The sequence below is a fragment of the Podarcis tiliguerta genome (genome assembly GCF_965153285.1).
Source record: "Podarcis tiliguerta genome assembly, chromosome: 4".
Classification (NCBI taxonomy): Eukaryota; Metazoa; Chordata; class Lepidosauria; order Squamata; family Lacertidae; genus Podarcis; species Podarcis tiliguerta.
The window spans coordinates 53,198,153-53,215,425 of record NC_139537.1 but is presented as its reverse complement, the minus strand read 5'-3'; the positions used below and the strand labels follow the sequence as shown (position 1 = coordinate 53,215,425).

General features: G+C 40.9%; 1 protein-coding gene across 1 annotated transcript in view; it reads left to right on the top strand.

Moving 5' to 3' along the window:
- Positions 1–17,273, top strand: part of DSCAM (DS cell adhesion molecule) — a 317,397-nt gene that overhangs the window by 40,859 nt on the left and 259,265 nt on the right. The window contains exons 2-3 of the mRNA XM_083438762.1: positions 9,677–9,994; positions 12,724–12,870. Coding sequence (XP_083294888.1) covers positions 9,677–9,994; positions 12,724–12,870 — 465 coding nt within the window. The remainder of the gene's footprint in view (positions 1–9,676; positions 9,995–12,723; positions 12,871–17,273) is intronic.

Genomic DNA, 17,273 nt, shown 5'->3' with positions numbered 1-17,273 from the left:
CTGGAAGCACAGGGCTTGTCATTTGTATTCTCAGGCACTTGACTGCCTTAATTTTAGACGTTGCTTTATTGTCTAAACTGACCAAAGATATATTATGTGTTCCTTTAATTATGGCACAGGTTAGGTCATTGTCCTGTATTTTGGGAGCTGTGATTCGTGTTTTGCTTTATATTTAGGGCACTACTGTGCTTCAGCTGACCTAGCCTCCTGTGATGGGCAAACTGTCAAATGTAATGAAATCAATGTGGAATCCTTATTCCTAGTGGGAAAAATCAAGTACAGTTGAGAATTAACATTAGTAAATATCCTGGGGGGACATTTCAGTCTATGGCAGATTAAGGGGTGGGGGATACATCATAATTTTAAATCCAGTGTATAATATCGTACTGTAGACCATCACCGTATTGCCCAGCTTTAAAAAGGTGGTCCTACAACATAAAGGAATGAGTGATTATATTTATATCTCACCTTTCCTCCAAGTTGTTAATGGTAGCATATATGATTCACACCCACCCATCCTGCTTTATCCTCACAACAACCCTGTGAGGTAGGTTAGGCTGAGAGACTGTGGCTGGCCAAAGGTCACTCAGTGAGCTTTGTAGCTGAGCAGGGATTTTAACTTTGGTCTCCTGGTCCATTACTCTAACCACTACATCACACTGGTTCTCCCTTCCCTGCCTGGGAATAAAAAATATGCATTATCTGGCCCTTACCATGCTGTTTTCCATCTTCAGGTGGGAACTAAATTTCTACTCTCATCACTTGTTTCTTCCACAGCTCTCATGCTCCTCCCTTCATGGTGGGAGAAAACCAAATAGGAAGTTCTCTGTTAACTATAGTTTCCCATTCCTCTGAACCAGGAAATGAAAGTTAACAGTTTTAGAACCAGGATATTAAACCACGGTTTGAAGGCGGCTTGTTCCAGAGTTCCCTGTTGATCATTTTCCTGCTTAGGACAAAATGGGAAGTTAATGAAAGATTCCCTGATCTCCCATTGCGAAGGCTGGAGCAGAATGACCAAAAGGCTCATTAATATCTCTGCTTGTTAAATAACTTCAAAAGTCTCAAATGAACAGTATTTGTATAAGCCAATCCTATTTTGGAAATGAAACTGGAAATGAAACCAGAGGTTATTACCCTTTCTTTGCATGCAATGCCTTAGGACATCCTATATGTTTAGTTTTTGCCTCTCCCCCTGTTTTAAACACAAAACCGTTGCCTTTATGTTGTTTGCCAATATTTTCCATCTCCCTAAGCAAATATTCTAAAGGCATATGTTTTATAACTTATTTCTTAAACAACTCCCCCACTCAATCACAAAACACTCAAGTGCCGATTTACAGCCCACATCCACCCTGCATTTCCCCCCTTTTCCTTTCATTGTAATCATTATCTGCTACAACATTAGAGAAGGCGTGCAGATCAGAAATAAATGGTATCTTTCTAGCTGATTAGAGACTTGCATCTAGGATTCTTGCCATTCATTATCTGCAAGTGCGTGCTCCCCATGTGACTGAAAAGACAAGGCAAAAATGCTTATTATGCTTTCAGCAATTCCACTCATTCTGCTTCCTTTTATGGTTTGACCTAGGGACATTTGACTTTAAAAAAAAAATGGAGGCAGCTTCCTTTGATTTAATAGTAAGTTCTGTCCTGCAAAACTGAATGGGAATGTAAAATCTTCCATTTTGCAAAGAGTCACCCCCCCCCCCTTTTTGCTGGCCTTTTTTGTAGTTGAAAACAATTACATGCTTAATTATGCTTATTAGAGGATTTGATTATGAGATTGCTTTAGAGGAATGTGTTGGTGGAATGAAAAGTTGAATGTCTTGTTGAATTATGAATAGTAATTTGAGAAAGGTGCAATTTTGTTTTTGTTCATTTTCGACATGCTATAATTTTATATTGTTTAGCCCTAAAATACTAATAACTTGGCATCCATTAAATGTGCATGACATGGATAGTAATTCTATAGTTTTAAAAGAATGTATCAGTGGGAGCTCTTTTTCACTTTCAACAGGATTTACGCACATCTTTACCCAATATGTGGTAATGTGACATCAGATTCCACATCCTGCCTGATTTCCACCCGCTATTTCACAGAATAAACCTTCAAGGTGGTGATGGTGTGTGGGGGGGGAAGCTTTTGCATGTCTTTGCATGCTGAATTGTACTTTTATCTTATTATACACTGAGTCTTTGTGATGGGTATTTACAGCACAGTTTCTGCAGAGCTGAATAACTAGATTTTGTGTGTGTAATAAATATACATGAAAACAGGTATGGTACATTAACTTGACATAATGCCAGTTCTCTGCCAGAGCTTTAAAACAGTAACTTCAAATTTTTGTACTGAAGTTGACATAAAACAAGTTTAATATCTTTCCTACAGTTGCTGTGCATGGGAATATGTGCTAACTGAGGATAGGAGTGGGCCGACATCACCGGATGGGCTGTTAGAAATCTTGTCTTGTCTGTAGCTGTTGTTGCTTGCTTATGATTTAAAAAAACCCCTCTGACTTCCCGCTTATTGATATTGTAGGTCTTTGTGATAGGAATGTCTTTGTTTAGTGCAATGATTGAAAACCAGAAAGTAAATATATTTATATAAATATGCAGCTTGCTGTGGAGGACACATTTTTGTGTGTATGTGGCCAGTTGCACACCATGTCAGATACTTGGGGTGTGCCTTGTCTATGTGTGTGCCCTGAATGGCAACACAAATCAGGGTGATTTGCGATAGTTTTCACATCACTGAGTTCAATTGTGGTGTTAACAAGTTGTGTTAAAGTGGGTCAGGGAGTGCCCAGCCTTCTAAATATCATTGTTGCTTTAGTTTTTCCATAGGACTAAGCATACAGCCAGCCCCACAGTGAAAAAGAGCCTAGGGAAACACCCAGAGCATGCAAGAGGGGAAAGAAGGCACAGAGGAGGAGGTTGTGGGTAGATTGGTGGGGGATGTTTTGTATTGGTGAACAGATCTAACTTTTAATGATTATAGTGAATTCTGCCCTCCCCTGCAGTGTACTCCATTCACAGTGTTATGGGGGAGGAATAAACAGAGTTGCTTTTCACATGGGTTGTCATTTTACTCTGTTTTTCCTAACAATTAAAAAACACAGTTCACTCTCTCTCCTTTTCTTCACAAAGGGTACTTCCAGGAAGCAGAGCGAGACAGTGAGATACTTTCCAAATGACTAACACTTAGTGTGGATTTATCACCTTCTTATTTATTTCCATTATTCAGGGAGCCCACCCCCTTTTGAAATATGTACTGCCATGCACTGTCATTCTGTGTGCAAAAGGGATGGGGGTGGTGGGGGCTCCGGAAGAGCAGAAAGAGATGAACCTGGAGATTCCGTTATCCAGTGGCAGAAACGGAAAAAAGAGGGGGCATAGAAGGGGTAAATATATTTCTAGGTAGACGAGTTGGGTCCCACATGTTAAGATCTCTAAAACAACCACAGTATATGCTATTTATAGAGTGCAGCAATTGTGGAAGGGAGGGGTGAGAGCTACTGCTTTGGGGGTGTTTGCTCCCTGTCCCCCTCCCTGGTACCACTCATGCTGTTTTCGCCTCCCAGTGATCAAAGCATTTGCTTGAAGTAATGGAAGGAAGGTGTAAAAGGATTTTACAGCCCCATTCAATGCACTGGGGTCTATGTGTTGTTTCAACACACTTTGACTAGTGCTGCAATCTACTGACTAGTGCTGTAGCTCGGGAGCAGAGCATCGCCAGATAGAGCAGGCAACATGTCCCAGCATCAATGCCCAGCATCTCTAGGTAGACCTTGGAGAAATTCCTGTCCTGAAATCCTGGAGAGCTGATGCCAGTCCATGTAGACAGTTCCAGGCAAGATGGACCCATGACTCTGATTCAGTATTAGGCAGTTTCCTGTGTTCCTAACACCACAATCTTATAGTTGATATACATTTATTTATTTGCACTTTTGTCAGGCTTGAGAGTTTAGGAACCAGATGAGATACATTTATTTTTGCCTAAAAGTCCCTTCTGTTGCATTATTGTTCCCCTCCAAATGCAGCCTTGAAATGCTAACCCTTGAACTTCCAGCATGTTCAGATCCCTAATAAATTCTTCTAAGATGAGAAGCTTGAGCAATTCATTTAATGGAAGCGAGTCTATTCTCCAGGGAGATTTGGTCATAACCAAGCCATTGTCCCTTCCATACTTGTTACACAGAGGGCCAAAACTGTTAAAGGGACGGTTGAAATAGAAGCTAGCATGCCTTTCCTTTTTACAGAAGCCGTGACGCAGATGTCCTTGTATAGCAACACTGCTCAAGTAATCATAGCAGATTTGCAATTACTTTCAGCCCTGCCATTTCCCCCCTCTCTCGTTTATGTCTTCTGCCATCTGTTCCATGGTGTTTCCTCTTTAAAATTATGCAACTCTCATTCATAGTTACATGTTAGCTCCCATTTTGAACTGTGTTATGGTTATGCTCAATACTGCAGCAGATAAATGAACTGATTTATTATGACCAGCTCTGACCTCAGATGAGAACATTTCACTCCCATTAAATCCATGGCTCGGTGCTTTTAACGTCCCAATGACTGAGACTGTTTTTGGCAATGAATAATTTGAGTTTTAGTTGGATGTTGCAGGAAAAGATTGGAGAGACACATGTTATAGTTTACCCATGTCTTTCATAAATGTATCCTCCATTATTATAAACAACAACAACAAATTAGTTACAGCTGTTCCTACTGAGAATAATGATTGCAACCATGAGGATGGGCTATGGGTGCTTTGCATGCAGAAGATTCCAGGTTCTGTCCCTGTCCAGGTCAAGCTGGGGACAACTCCTATCTGAATCCCCAGAAACCTGCTGCAAAGTCCCTGTATGCAGTATTGAGTTAGATGGATCAGTGGTCTGACTCTGACACAACATGCTCTTATGTACTTAGAAATACTATAGCCCTTTTTATGTAGGGTTGGGCAGAATTGTCATTGAGATTATTTTTCACAGCAAAAGGTGGCATTTTGCGGGGGGGGGGGGGGGATAGAACTTTCCCAGGGGAAAATAATAATCACCTTTTGCTGTGAAACTGCAATCCCTTCCCATTTCTTGGCAACCCCCCCCCCAAGAGGGGAATAAATCACAATAGCATTGCCTTGTAGAATGCCTGCTTTTAAAGGGGCTGCAACAGCTACTTCTGAAATAAGGGACCTGTTTCCCTTTTTCTTGCTGAGAGAGGGACAGGATCGTATTGCACCTAGCTACACTATCAACTTTTTTAAAGTAAAGAAGCAACCATTGGTGCACAATCATGTATGGAGGGAAAAGTCCTATTGAACTTACAGGTTCATAACGTATGGTGTAACATTAACCTTAAGGGAGCCAGTGTAGTGGTTCATGACACGTCTGTACATATCTTATGACAAATCAATAAAAATTAGTTAAAAGAAATAAGACTAGGACAGGAGAGATCCAAGTTTGAATATTCACTCAGCCATGAAGCTGTCTGGGGAGTCCTGGGCTAATCACTAGGTCTCAGCTTAACCTACATCACACTGTTGGTATAAAATGGGGTGGGGATCATGAAACTAGGGGTGTGGGAGACACTGATTCACCCCCCCCTTAAATATTTCAAACCAATGTGGACATGAAGAGAAGTGAACTTAAGACTGGCGAAATGGGAGGAATGAGTCCTTGGAGGAAATGTAGGTTTTAAATGCAAGTAACAAACCTACTTACCGACTTCTTCTGTTCAATGATAGTTAACAATAGTGGGTAGCAAGAAAGTGCCAGAATCCTAGCTTGCCTTGTAGAAGCGGGTTTTCTGCTGCCTTGCATTTTAAATTCTTGCTAGTGTTGTTTATGGGGAATACTGAATCGTCCCGGTTGCCTATATTTGAATTTGGCTGAGCCAAATGTCTCAGAAACTATTAGCCTTTAGTGTTTTATAATGTTCTAATAATGTTTTTCCTTTCTCCTGTGGAAACCTGTGAGTCTCTTTGGCTGCCCTTAATGAGTCTGATAAGCTTTTAAAATCTGCTTTGCCCGCTGTATGCTGCAATTACACTGATGTATTTTGGCCTCCAAAATTGTTCATAGTGATGAATGTCACCTGAAAATGAGTGCTTATTAATGTTCATTATGTGGTTAATTCTCTCTTCCGGACATGCATGTGAATACTATTAACATTAATGAGAGCTACACAGTGGCACCAGTGAGAAATAGGCACATTGATACCAACACTGTGAGGTGCCTAAAGTTTCTCTAAAAGGAAACAGCACATTTTATTGTTGTAGTTTCTGTTTGAATCCTCAGTCTAATATCTTCTGTTTAGAAATTTCCACATGCAAGTTTGAGGAAACGATGAAGAGTCCATATTGTCAACTGTGGCAGCCTCCTCTTTTTATCAGCTGTGGGGAACCTTTGGCACTCCTGATATTGCTGAACCATTGGCCAAGCTTGTTGGGACAGACGGGAATTGGAGTTCGGCAGCAACTGGAGGGCTCATGGTTCCCCACACCTGTTCTTTGTCCCCCACCCCATTATGGGCAGCCTTCTTCCATGCAAACCTCCATACCAGACTCTTCTGGTTCCCTCAAGCTTTGATGTTCGGTGTGGGAAGGAGTGTTCCCTGGCAAAGGGCTTCTTCAGTAACTGCATCTAAGCCGTGGAAATCCTCCATCTCCTTAATATGGACTCCCGGCACCTTCTTTATTTTTCTGTTGACTCCTGGCAAAACAGACCACCCTGTCCACTCATGCTTTTAATGTCTATATATATTCAATTCACATCTTTTAAGACTGTAAAATACATTCTCCCCAGGGAGTAGGTTCCATTGAACTTTGTGAGGCTTACTTCTGAGTAGGCTTGTGTAGAATTGCACTGTTAGTTGCCTTTTAATTGTTTGTATGGACTGGTTGTAGAGTTTCTTACTGCTGTTCTGTTTGAGATTATGTCGTTTAATTTCTACTACATGTTTTTGAAGGAATATTTATTGTTCAATAATGATGATAATCTTAATCATGTACTCTGTCTTTTCTCTCATGAGAGCCTAAGGAGGTTAACAATAAAGTGTATTATAAAAAGTGCGTATAAAGTGTACACAGATATACGCACCACACAAATTACACATTGCCAGAGGGACTCATAAACAATATAAGAAATATTGCTGTTATAGATGGAAATAGCAATGTTCTAAATAGTGACAATAAGGTATCAAAACATATGGTGAAATGAATTACAACAATGACCCATAAAAATAGATGCAATAGAGAATTGTATAGTAGCTGAGAAACCACTGGGTGAACTGAGAATACGAAATTCCTCTTTGTGGAATGTTTCTGTATTCTCGCTCATTAAAAAGGAGGGTGAAACGGGAGTCCTTTGCACACCTATCTAGGAGAATGATACAGACTTATTTCTGAGTTTACTTGTGCAGAATTGCACTTTGAGTTGCTTAATTCAATCATTCATGTTCTCTACTTCAATTTTATTCATACTATTTTTTTTTAAAAAAAGCTTTTATGCCCTGCTTACACTGAACTTGTCTTTGATTTTTGTCTCTTTATGTCTAAATAAATATTTGAAGGCAGTTTGGATTCATCAAAGGCAAAAATGCTAAGATATTTTTCTTTGCTCTTTAGTTGCTACAATTCTGGATTAGATTCTACCCTCTGATAAGTGTGTGCCCAGATGATATTTTGCCTCTAATACGTAAGAGATAAAGGCAATTTTAAATTAGAATGTTGATTAATTATGAATAGGTAATGGGGATTCTTTTATATTTACTTATTCAATGAGTCTAAGATGGAAATCAATAGCCTTGAACATGGGATGCAAAGATTGCAGATTCTATTTTGTCTTTTTGCGTGTAGTTGCATTAAAATATATCCAGCTGAACACCCTAGGAGTGGTTTCACAAGTGATACGGTGACTTTTAAAAAATCTAATATTTTTAGAAACTTGTTGACGTGTTTATTGTACATGCCACAATGACATTTTTATGATATCCCACAGAAATGCACTTCATTTGCCATGAAAAGGCACTAATGTTAGCTGTCAGTCGCTCCTTTTTTCCCTCCACAGAGAAATGCAACCACACCTATTTATCTCTGAAGAGTGTGGTTGCTTGTTAGGGTTGCCACTTTTTCTCTGGCTTTGCTCCTGTGCTTTTTAACAGTGGCCTCTCAGAGAAATGTAAAAGCAGAAGCTTTTCTAATCATTTATCTCCACTTGTTTAATTTCTGTGTGTCAGGCTGCTGTTAAATGCACAAAAGCAGGGCCAGAGGGGAGGGGTGGAATGCCACCAGCGGCTGGCATAAGTGGCATTATTTTGTTGCCAGCATCCAATTAACTATTAATTTAATTCCTTGCATTTTGAGGTAACCCACTTACAAAACATATTTCTTTGGCTCTTAGCAAGCAACCCTGCTTAGTCCTTGGTTCATATTTTTGACAAAATTGTTTTATGCCAAGCCAGGAAACATCCTATTAATATCTGCACTGCTGTTGGTATTCAGCACAGCACATGGCCCCGCATTAGTTTGTATTCAAATCTTCTGCCTCTTGTGTATTCAAGTCACATCTGTTTTCTTTGACTAACAAAGTGAAGTTTCTATTGCAGCTGATGCAACCCTGCAGGGTTACTTTGAATCAGCATGTGCTGCTTTTTGCAGCCATTAGCTATGAGAACCTGGACTGCCAGTTATCACTTTGTATCAGTGTCTCACAGTTTTGCCCAGGGGTACTTTGAGAGTCTTCTTTCTCCAGCTTTTTTAAAATAAAAATGATGTCAATTACCAATCTCCCTGTTCTTGCAGTTTGGGTCATAATGTCGAATGGTTAGACCTGGGCTGGGGCCAAGAAAGGTGAACATCTTGATGCTGGAAGGGTCGCGGATGTGGCGGCATGAATGTGGCGAAGGAAGAGGGCAAGGAGGGACTAAGTAGAAACATAGATGGACTTTTTGGGAGTGGTTCTCCCTCCTGAGACAGGCATGAGAGAGAAGCTGTTTGTTTTCCCCTAAGAGAACCTGAGAGGAAAAGCTGCTAGGTTGTTATTACAGTTGCATAGGAAACCTGCTGTCCAGGGTGCTGAACCTTCTCCTTCAAGAACAAGTTCTCTTTTTTCTGAGAGATTAGTTTAATCATCAGAATACTGACTATTACAAAAGCATAAAATGTAAAGAGAACTAAAATGAAGAAGAAGAAAGGTATTGTTTACAAAGATCAGTGTAAAAAGTTTTTGTGAAAGAGGACAATGCTACTGGCATCTTAATGAAAGTATGATGATCACTCTTCCTATTTTATTTAAAATAAAAAATGCTGACAATGTTTGGAAGAAATTGCATTTGCTTTCTCCAAAACAGTAACACTATTCCTGCTTATTATCATATTCTTTGCCCTCTGATCTGAAGTCCATGACTTCTTAGTTAATTAAATTGGTTACAGTTTTCTGCCACGACACCTGAGCAAGGAAATTGCCATCTTCCACGTGAATCCAGTTTCTCTAGCAACCTTTGTTTCATTGCAGTTTGCAAACCAAAAGATAATGCCGTATAATATAGAACAATGTCCAGCTACTGCAAAATCCCAATTAACAGTACCGTGTCATCCTTAATGAACAGATAAGAGGAAAACTGACTTTAATACCCCTACCCCTTGCTAACTATGTACATTTCTGTTTCTGTCTTGCAGTTTTCGGTGAAGATCTACATACCAGCTTATATTTTGTCAATGCATCTTTGCAAGAGGTAGTGTTTGCTAGCACCACAGGGACTCTGGTGCCCTGTCCTGCAGCAGGGATCCCTCCTGTGACGCTCAGATGGTACCTAGCAACGGGCGAGGAGATCTACGATGTTCCAGGGATCCGCCACGTCCACCCTAATGGCACTCTCCAAATTTTCCCTTTCCCTCCTTCAAGCTTTAATAACTTAATCCATGATAACACTTACTATTGCACAGCTGAAAATCCTTCAGGGAAAATCAGAAGTCAGGATGTTCACATTAAGGCCGGTGAGTACAGTCAAATATTGCTCTGGTTAGTGTGCTGGATGGTGGTGTAGCATAGAAAAGTGGCTTGGATCATGACCAGTGTCTTACTTGCCAGGCAGAAGCATGAGAGATGTAATGTTTACAGGAATCAAAATAGGAGAACATCTACACAAGATGTTGCAACTAAGGTGGCAAGATGCAAAAGAGAACAAGGTCTTGCACCGTTAGTAGTTGTGTGACAAGCCGCACAGCTGAAATGCATTTTGCAACACAAGGTGCAGGATCCCTGTTTTATTTTGCATCTGACCCATCCCCAGTTGCAACCTTCCAGATACTGTGATATTTCAGAATACTGGTAGGGGATTGCTTTGAGAAAAACTATCCTAATCAAACTATGTAGATGGAAAATTAATAGGCTAGGCTGGGCCCTTGACACAATAGTTTGTTTGTTTGTTTAAAAAAGCAAATGGCCTGTTGTGTGTTAAAAGACGGAATGTTAAGTCATTTCTTGCTTTATTTTCAGATATATCGTCATCAATGAAAGCAAATGCAACTGAATCCACTTGATGTTAAATTCTGCATATTACTAAATTGCTACTATAGAAAATTTGATTTAATATAGAGTATGAAATTAAATATAAAGCAAGTTGGTTTTATGTGTTGTGAAAGAATTCACAAAGTCCCATTGTGCCAGTAATATGCTTACGTTAGAGCCAAGGATGATTTCCCACAAAAATAATAATCACATTTTCATCTTTGTTAACAGCTTTCTCTTTCGCTTCATCTGTTTCCACTCACTAAAACAAATCTTTGGGGACATCTGTGTTACAGACTCATATGCATTTAACTGCCATAGCTTTTCTTTATAAACACAGGGTGGGCCATTTTTCAAAGGGTTCTTCTCTGTTGTTTCGTTTACCGACACTCTCTGTTATGGGGAACTTGAACCTCATGGCATAACCTGTGACAGGACCTAATCAAATGGTGAGATCTAGTGAGTCTTTCCAGCTCTACTTAGTCAGGGTCCCATATAGCACCAGAACCCTAATGTTATTCAAGACTGAGTAGAATATCTTAACCCTCCTTGGTTCTTCCAATAAAGTTGTTGATATACTTTTGGTGTCTAGGCATTGTTCTACTATAAATGCCTGATATGTGGGTTGTGCTGTGGTCTAAACCACTGAGCTTCTTAGGCTTGCCGATCAGAAGATTGGCGGTTTGAATCCGCACAATGGGGTGAGCTCCCGTTGCTCTGTCCCAGCTTCTGTCAATCTAGCAGCTCGAAAGCATACCGGTGCAATTAGATAAATAGGTACCACTGTGCCAGAAAGGTAAAAGGCATTTCCATGTGCTCTGGCTTCCATCACGATGTTCTGTTGCACCAGAAGTGGTTTAGTTATGCTGGCCACATGTCCCGGAAAGCTGTCTGTGGACAAATGCTGACTCCCTCAGCCTGAAGCGAGATGAGCGCCGCACCCCATAGTCACTTTTGACAGGACTTAACTCTCCAGGGGGTCCTTTACCTTTTACCTTTACTATAAAAGGATTCAAAAGAACACATGGAAGGCATTTTCTTCCTGGTATCAGAAGCAGTCAAAGCTGCCTATATGGGTTGCTCAGAAGTCTCAGACTTCATACAAGTAGACCTTTTGCTAGCCAATACACTGACATCAGTTATCATCCCTCTCCAGCATGAGTCAGGCAGCAGTTCTTTGGGGTCACATCCTCGCATCAAAAGAGTCCGTCAAGCAGTCTCTCTATCCTTTTCTGAATCTCAGCAGAGTCTCAATATTGTCCTCAGGGCTTTAATGAAACATACTCCTTCCTTGTGGGACATCTTTGGGAGATGAAAAGACTAAGGGGTACGCTCTACACAAATCTGAAGTGGAGTCCCAAAGATGGTTGAATGGCATCTTGTACATCTCCTTCCAGCAACTCCTGCAGCCAAGCTGATGCCAAATGTACTGCTCTGCTTTCCTTTGGACCACATCAGCAAGGCTGGGGGGTGGGTCTTGTTGTCTGGGCAGCCCAGAACCTCCATACAAACTGCCCAGGCTTGTACCTTGGAGAGGTCACTTTAGTGCTGCTAACACAGCAGAAACAACACGGGGGCAGCAGTTATGAGTTATCAGTCTCTGTAGCCACTGTGATTCTCCAGTGGTTTGATTTTGGCCCTGGAGGCACACGCCATTGTTTCTCTTGACAGATGGATGCCAAGAATAACAAATAATATATGGTGTCCTCTGCTTGCCCCTGTTCAGTCACCAAATAGCTTCATCTATGAAACGGTTATCAGACTATCAGAACTGTTGTTCACAAGTTTCACGAGGCTGGAGTAAACAACTGATATATTAATATACAATGCTACAACATTAGTAGAAAGAACTAGCATGTCATTTGATGGTGGGGCCCAACATTTTTCAAGCTTCTGGACAAAACCGCCAGATAGCAAGAAATGAGTAAACAATGGAAGAAAAAACAGCAGTTTCCATTTCCCTAGAATGCATTTTAACTCATCTGTCAAATGTTCTTCATCCTGAGTGAATACAATTTTTCAAGGTCCATTTCAAGAGAACTATAGCAGAATTTGATTCTGTTGTAGGTTTTTGATTTGGGCAAATTTGGCCAGAGGGCTCCTGAAAGCTAAAGGACTCATAGGCCTCAATATGTTTTGCCTGCGTTTCTGCAGGAGAATGCATTTTTCTGCATTCTTTCACTACCTGATGTCTCCTTATTTTGCTGTGTTTTAGTTTTACGGGAACCATATACAGTCCGTGTGGAGGACCAGAAAGCCATGAGAGGCAATGTAGCGGTCTTCAAGTGCATTATCCCCTCCTCTGTGGAGGCATACATCACTGTTGTCTCATGGGAGAAAGACACAGTCTCACTCGTCTCAGGTAGGCCTTGACTTCATGGTCCCATACCACCTCCAGCATCTACTTTTTCTGCTATGTTTGATGTTTCCTTTGAGTTGAAGGTAGCTGGCACCAGTATTCTGGAATGCCTTCCCTACTGAAATAGGAAAGGCCCCTTAATAATGGCATACTTCTGGCTCCTGAAAACATGCCTATTTAGGCAAGTGTTCCCCTAAACTGAACTTCTGTTCTTACTGTGTTAATTGTTTTTAGCTGTTTTAATTGCCATGCTTTTAAACTGTTTTTTAAATCATATATTTTAATGAAGGTTGTTTTAGTGTCCCAATGGAATGGTCATGGTGGTTTTTTTTAGTTATCTATTATTTTTATAATTGATTTTATAGTTGTAAACTGCTTAGAAACCACTTTAGCGTGTAAGTGGTAAACAACTTAATTATAGATGTGCATGTGTGTGACAGCAGATTATATATCATCTTGTCAATGGATGAGGATGAATTTATCAACACATCAGATGGTGTTGCATGGTATAGGGTGAGATGAAACAGTCCTCTTCCCCTGGGCTTAATTTTAAATAGGCTTGGTATATCGCCATCATAACATTTGCTGGGTTGCGATTGCTGAAGTTTGGTTACTTATACTTGATTTAGCCCCAATAAAGCCTGCAACTAGTTTCCATACTTGGTATTGCATACTGACTATAATAAGTAATATTTACAGTTTTTCACAAGCATGCTAGTCAAATGTTCTTTAATAAATTACATGTTTCAAATAATGTCTGCTATGTAAGATATATGTATTTATTTGTATTATTGGCATATTGTAAAAGGAGTTTCATTGCTTTGTCAGGTGAAAAATGTAGACTGATAGCTGAAAAGTATGCCATATTCATAATAAAACTTACTTTCATTAGCTTTTATTTAAATGTGTTGACTTCAGTACAGTATATAAAAAGTCTAAATTAAGAAAATATAGCTTCCTACAAATGGTAAAAAAAAACCCCTAAGTGATTTATGTCCATGCTATTAATAGAGATCTTTGGAATACGTTTAAATCCAAATGCTTGGATTTAGACTTTTATTGCACCAGTGGGACCATCCTTTAAGCAGAGTTCCATTCAGAAACACACCCACTGGTAGAAAAAGGGGGCCAAAACTTTTGCTGATTTCCCATTTCCCTTGCAGTTCTTTGTGCCCTACAAAGAACCCTCTGGCTCAGGATGGGAAGTGGTACTAGGGGCAGAATGGGTAATTGGCAGAAGTTACATTATGTGTAAGTTATTAACAACACATTTTTATACACACAAGAGGTGTATCTGCTGTTTTTATGTATGTGGACAGACAGATACTGACTACTGAAGTATGAAGACAGTAAAAAAAAGTTGACTGCTGTAGTAGGACTTATAGTCCCTTGAAAGCGAACCTCCCTATGTGCAAGGGTAGAAATTAAATTGAATATGTTCGCTAGTTAATGAAGCTTGCATTTGAGAAGCACAGATGTATGTTGAACCCTGATGTTCTATCTGTCTCATAATAGCTTTGCTTGCTCTGTGCTGTAGAATGCCATCTTCAGAGGTAAACTCCATGCCCTGCTTTTTAATAGTTACAAAGAGATTCCATTTTCAGACTTACTTAGTTCTCAGTGCCCCTTGAATTTTGTGCCAAATTTCAACTTTTTATTTTGGGTGGTTTGGAAATACTATGATCATTTTGAGAAAAAGCAGAACACATGTCATGTTTTCAGATTTGTTTGTTTTTTGTATTTGGGGTGTCCTGGACTATGTGGCTACCAAACTACATAGCTGTAGCCCTAACAATTACAATGTCCCAGTGCCTTCCTACTTGGCTGTTTTGGTGCATGGCTTGGCTTGGCATGGAAGGCTATCCATGACTTGGTTGCATCTCAAACTTCTACTGGTTGGGCTTTCTCCAAAGAGCTAGCCATAAGATATAGCCCAGATTTGGCCCATGGTTTATAAGCTCATAGTTTGTCCAGGAGAGCTGAAAGCCTGGGTTTGGATGACATATTAAGCACAACTATTTTGGAAGGCTGTGAACCAAATTACGAGACACAAAAGTAGAATTCTGCAATGAAAATAGAAGCAGATTACTGAAATGAAAGAACAATACAAACGGGTTGCAGTAATATGATATTCTCGGTGTTTTGAGGGAAGTGAAAGTACAAAGTTGTATTGAGATTTTCTTGGCAGATGCTTGATACTCCTTCAGTTGACTGCAGTACAAACAGAAGTGAACTTTACCCCGCTGATTTATAGTGAGCGCTCTGTTCAGACAAATAAAGCTTCGACAACCCCCAACACAACCAATGCCCTTATGTCACAAAGACAGAGCCTATGACTTTGGTCTAGGGTTGCAAGAAATATGGACTCACATGCAGTTAATTAAAAAGAACAACACTATAGACAATAGTAATTCACTAGTCATCACCTTCAGAGACATAAGGCTTTTCATGGTCTGGGTCCATGTTGAGCTCATATGTTGGGTTTCTTTCGTTCTTTTCTTCTCAGCAATTTGGCACAAATTAAAATATAGCAGTAAAGCACAGCATGCAAATTATGGTTTAACTCTACATTTCAAATGGTAATACTAGCTCAGTTTACTTATCTGCTTTTGAGGGGGACCAGAAAGACAGGACTCATTTATTGCAATGAGTATTTCAGAGAGATGATGAAAATTTAAATACTGGGGGGTGAGGAGAAGAACGAAGTTTGTTACTCTGCAGGGAAACCTCTTGGAACAATGTGATTTATAATTATGGTATGTATGAGCTACTCCTGCTGACTAAGGGGGCTTGATGGCTTACTGCTTCGCACTAGTTTCCTCTGCCCTCAGCCACTAATCACTGATAGCTGGTTCTGTATTTCACTCTTATTTGTCTTAACAAGGCTGCTTGCAATACACAGATGGGGGTGGTCTTTAAAAAAAAATAAGAGAAACAAAAAAAGTGTTCATTGATTCCTCGCTCATTACAGAATGAATAATTAACAAACAACTCATGTTCCTTTAAGTGGCTATCACTCCCTAGGGTGAGGTGGGGAGGGGGCCGAGAAATGACTGCAAAGGATGAACAGAGGAAATAAGTGGGGAAATGCTGAGTGTATGGAACTGAATGGAGAAAACAAGAAGAGGTCAAGTGAGGAAAAGAATAGGAAGGAAGCAAAGAAAGGGCTTCTCTGTGTATCAGGAGATGGGGGTTTCAGTTAAGCATTTTAGATTTTTCCCAAAGCTGCACTACCATTTTATTTCCCCTCCCCTCACACCACCATTCTCTTTGCTATGTATGGGGACATCAGGAATTTTGGGGCACTTGGACACCCAGTGTCAACTAATAGCAACAGAGGTTTTCAACCTTTCTGGGTTCTTGACCAACTACATTATTTCTGTGGCACTCCTGTGGGGTTCAGGAGCCCAGTTATGTCACCCCTTGCCTGCAGAGCTGGCAGCCCCTCACCCTTTTTCGAACACTCTCTCTTGGGGAGTGTTCCCTCAGCCTCCTCTCCCCTCTTTTTGGGAGTCCTCTGGGCAGTCACAGCTGCCTCCCCTGGGGAGCTGCCACCCCAACCCAAAGAGAGGTGCCTTGTCACACTGCCCCACAGGGACCTGGGAAGCACTCCCTGACCAGCCCCAGAGGCACCATTTGCCTGTGGAGCTTGTAGCCAGGGCTGCTGCAACAAACAGCTATGCAAGCCTTTGGGAGGCAGATACACTAGAGGGCATTAAAGGAGAGAGGGAAGGAAAGAGGGACAGAGGCTAGTGTTCCCCGTGACACCCCTGACCATCCTTCAAGGCACCTCAGGGTGCCACAGCACACTGGTTGAAAACCACTGAATAACACAAACCATTCAATTGTCTTTATAGTTCAGTGGCATAAAGGCAACACGGAAGTCTCATTTAGGGACTTGTTGAAGTTGCTGTGGCTAGAAGTGGTACTTTCCCATAAAATCAGTTGAAAGGTTCATCATGATGCCCACCCAGGTCCATGAAGAGGAAGGGGAAGCTGAGTACACTTGCCCCAGGCCTCAGAGGACTAAGCTGGCCAGGGGGCCTCCTCCGAGGATCGGCTGCTTTTTTGTTTGAGTTTATAACTTTATTCCAATAAGACTCTCACCCCATGCCTCAGACTTGGGGCCGCCCCCACCTCCCCAAATGTCAATAGTAATGCTGTTGTCAACAAGTATTCAAATTGGTGTCCTCCTGTTGCACAACTCCGCTCATAGTTGGCCTCTGGTTGGCCTCTGTGAGAACAGGATGCTGAGCTAGATGGGCCATTAGCCTGATTCAGCAGGTTCTTATGTTCAGTTTTTATATGAGTCTGGCCAGACTCTTTTGGCTTCCCTTTGGTCTTCCTGGGTTGATGAGCTGCAGTACTTTTCTCTGTGCATTATCCGCCTGACACAGCAGCACACC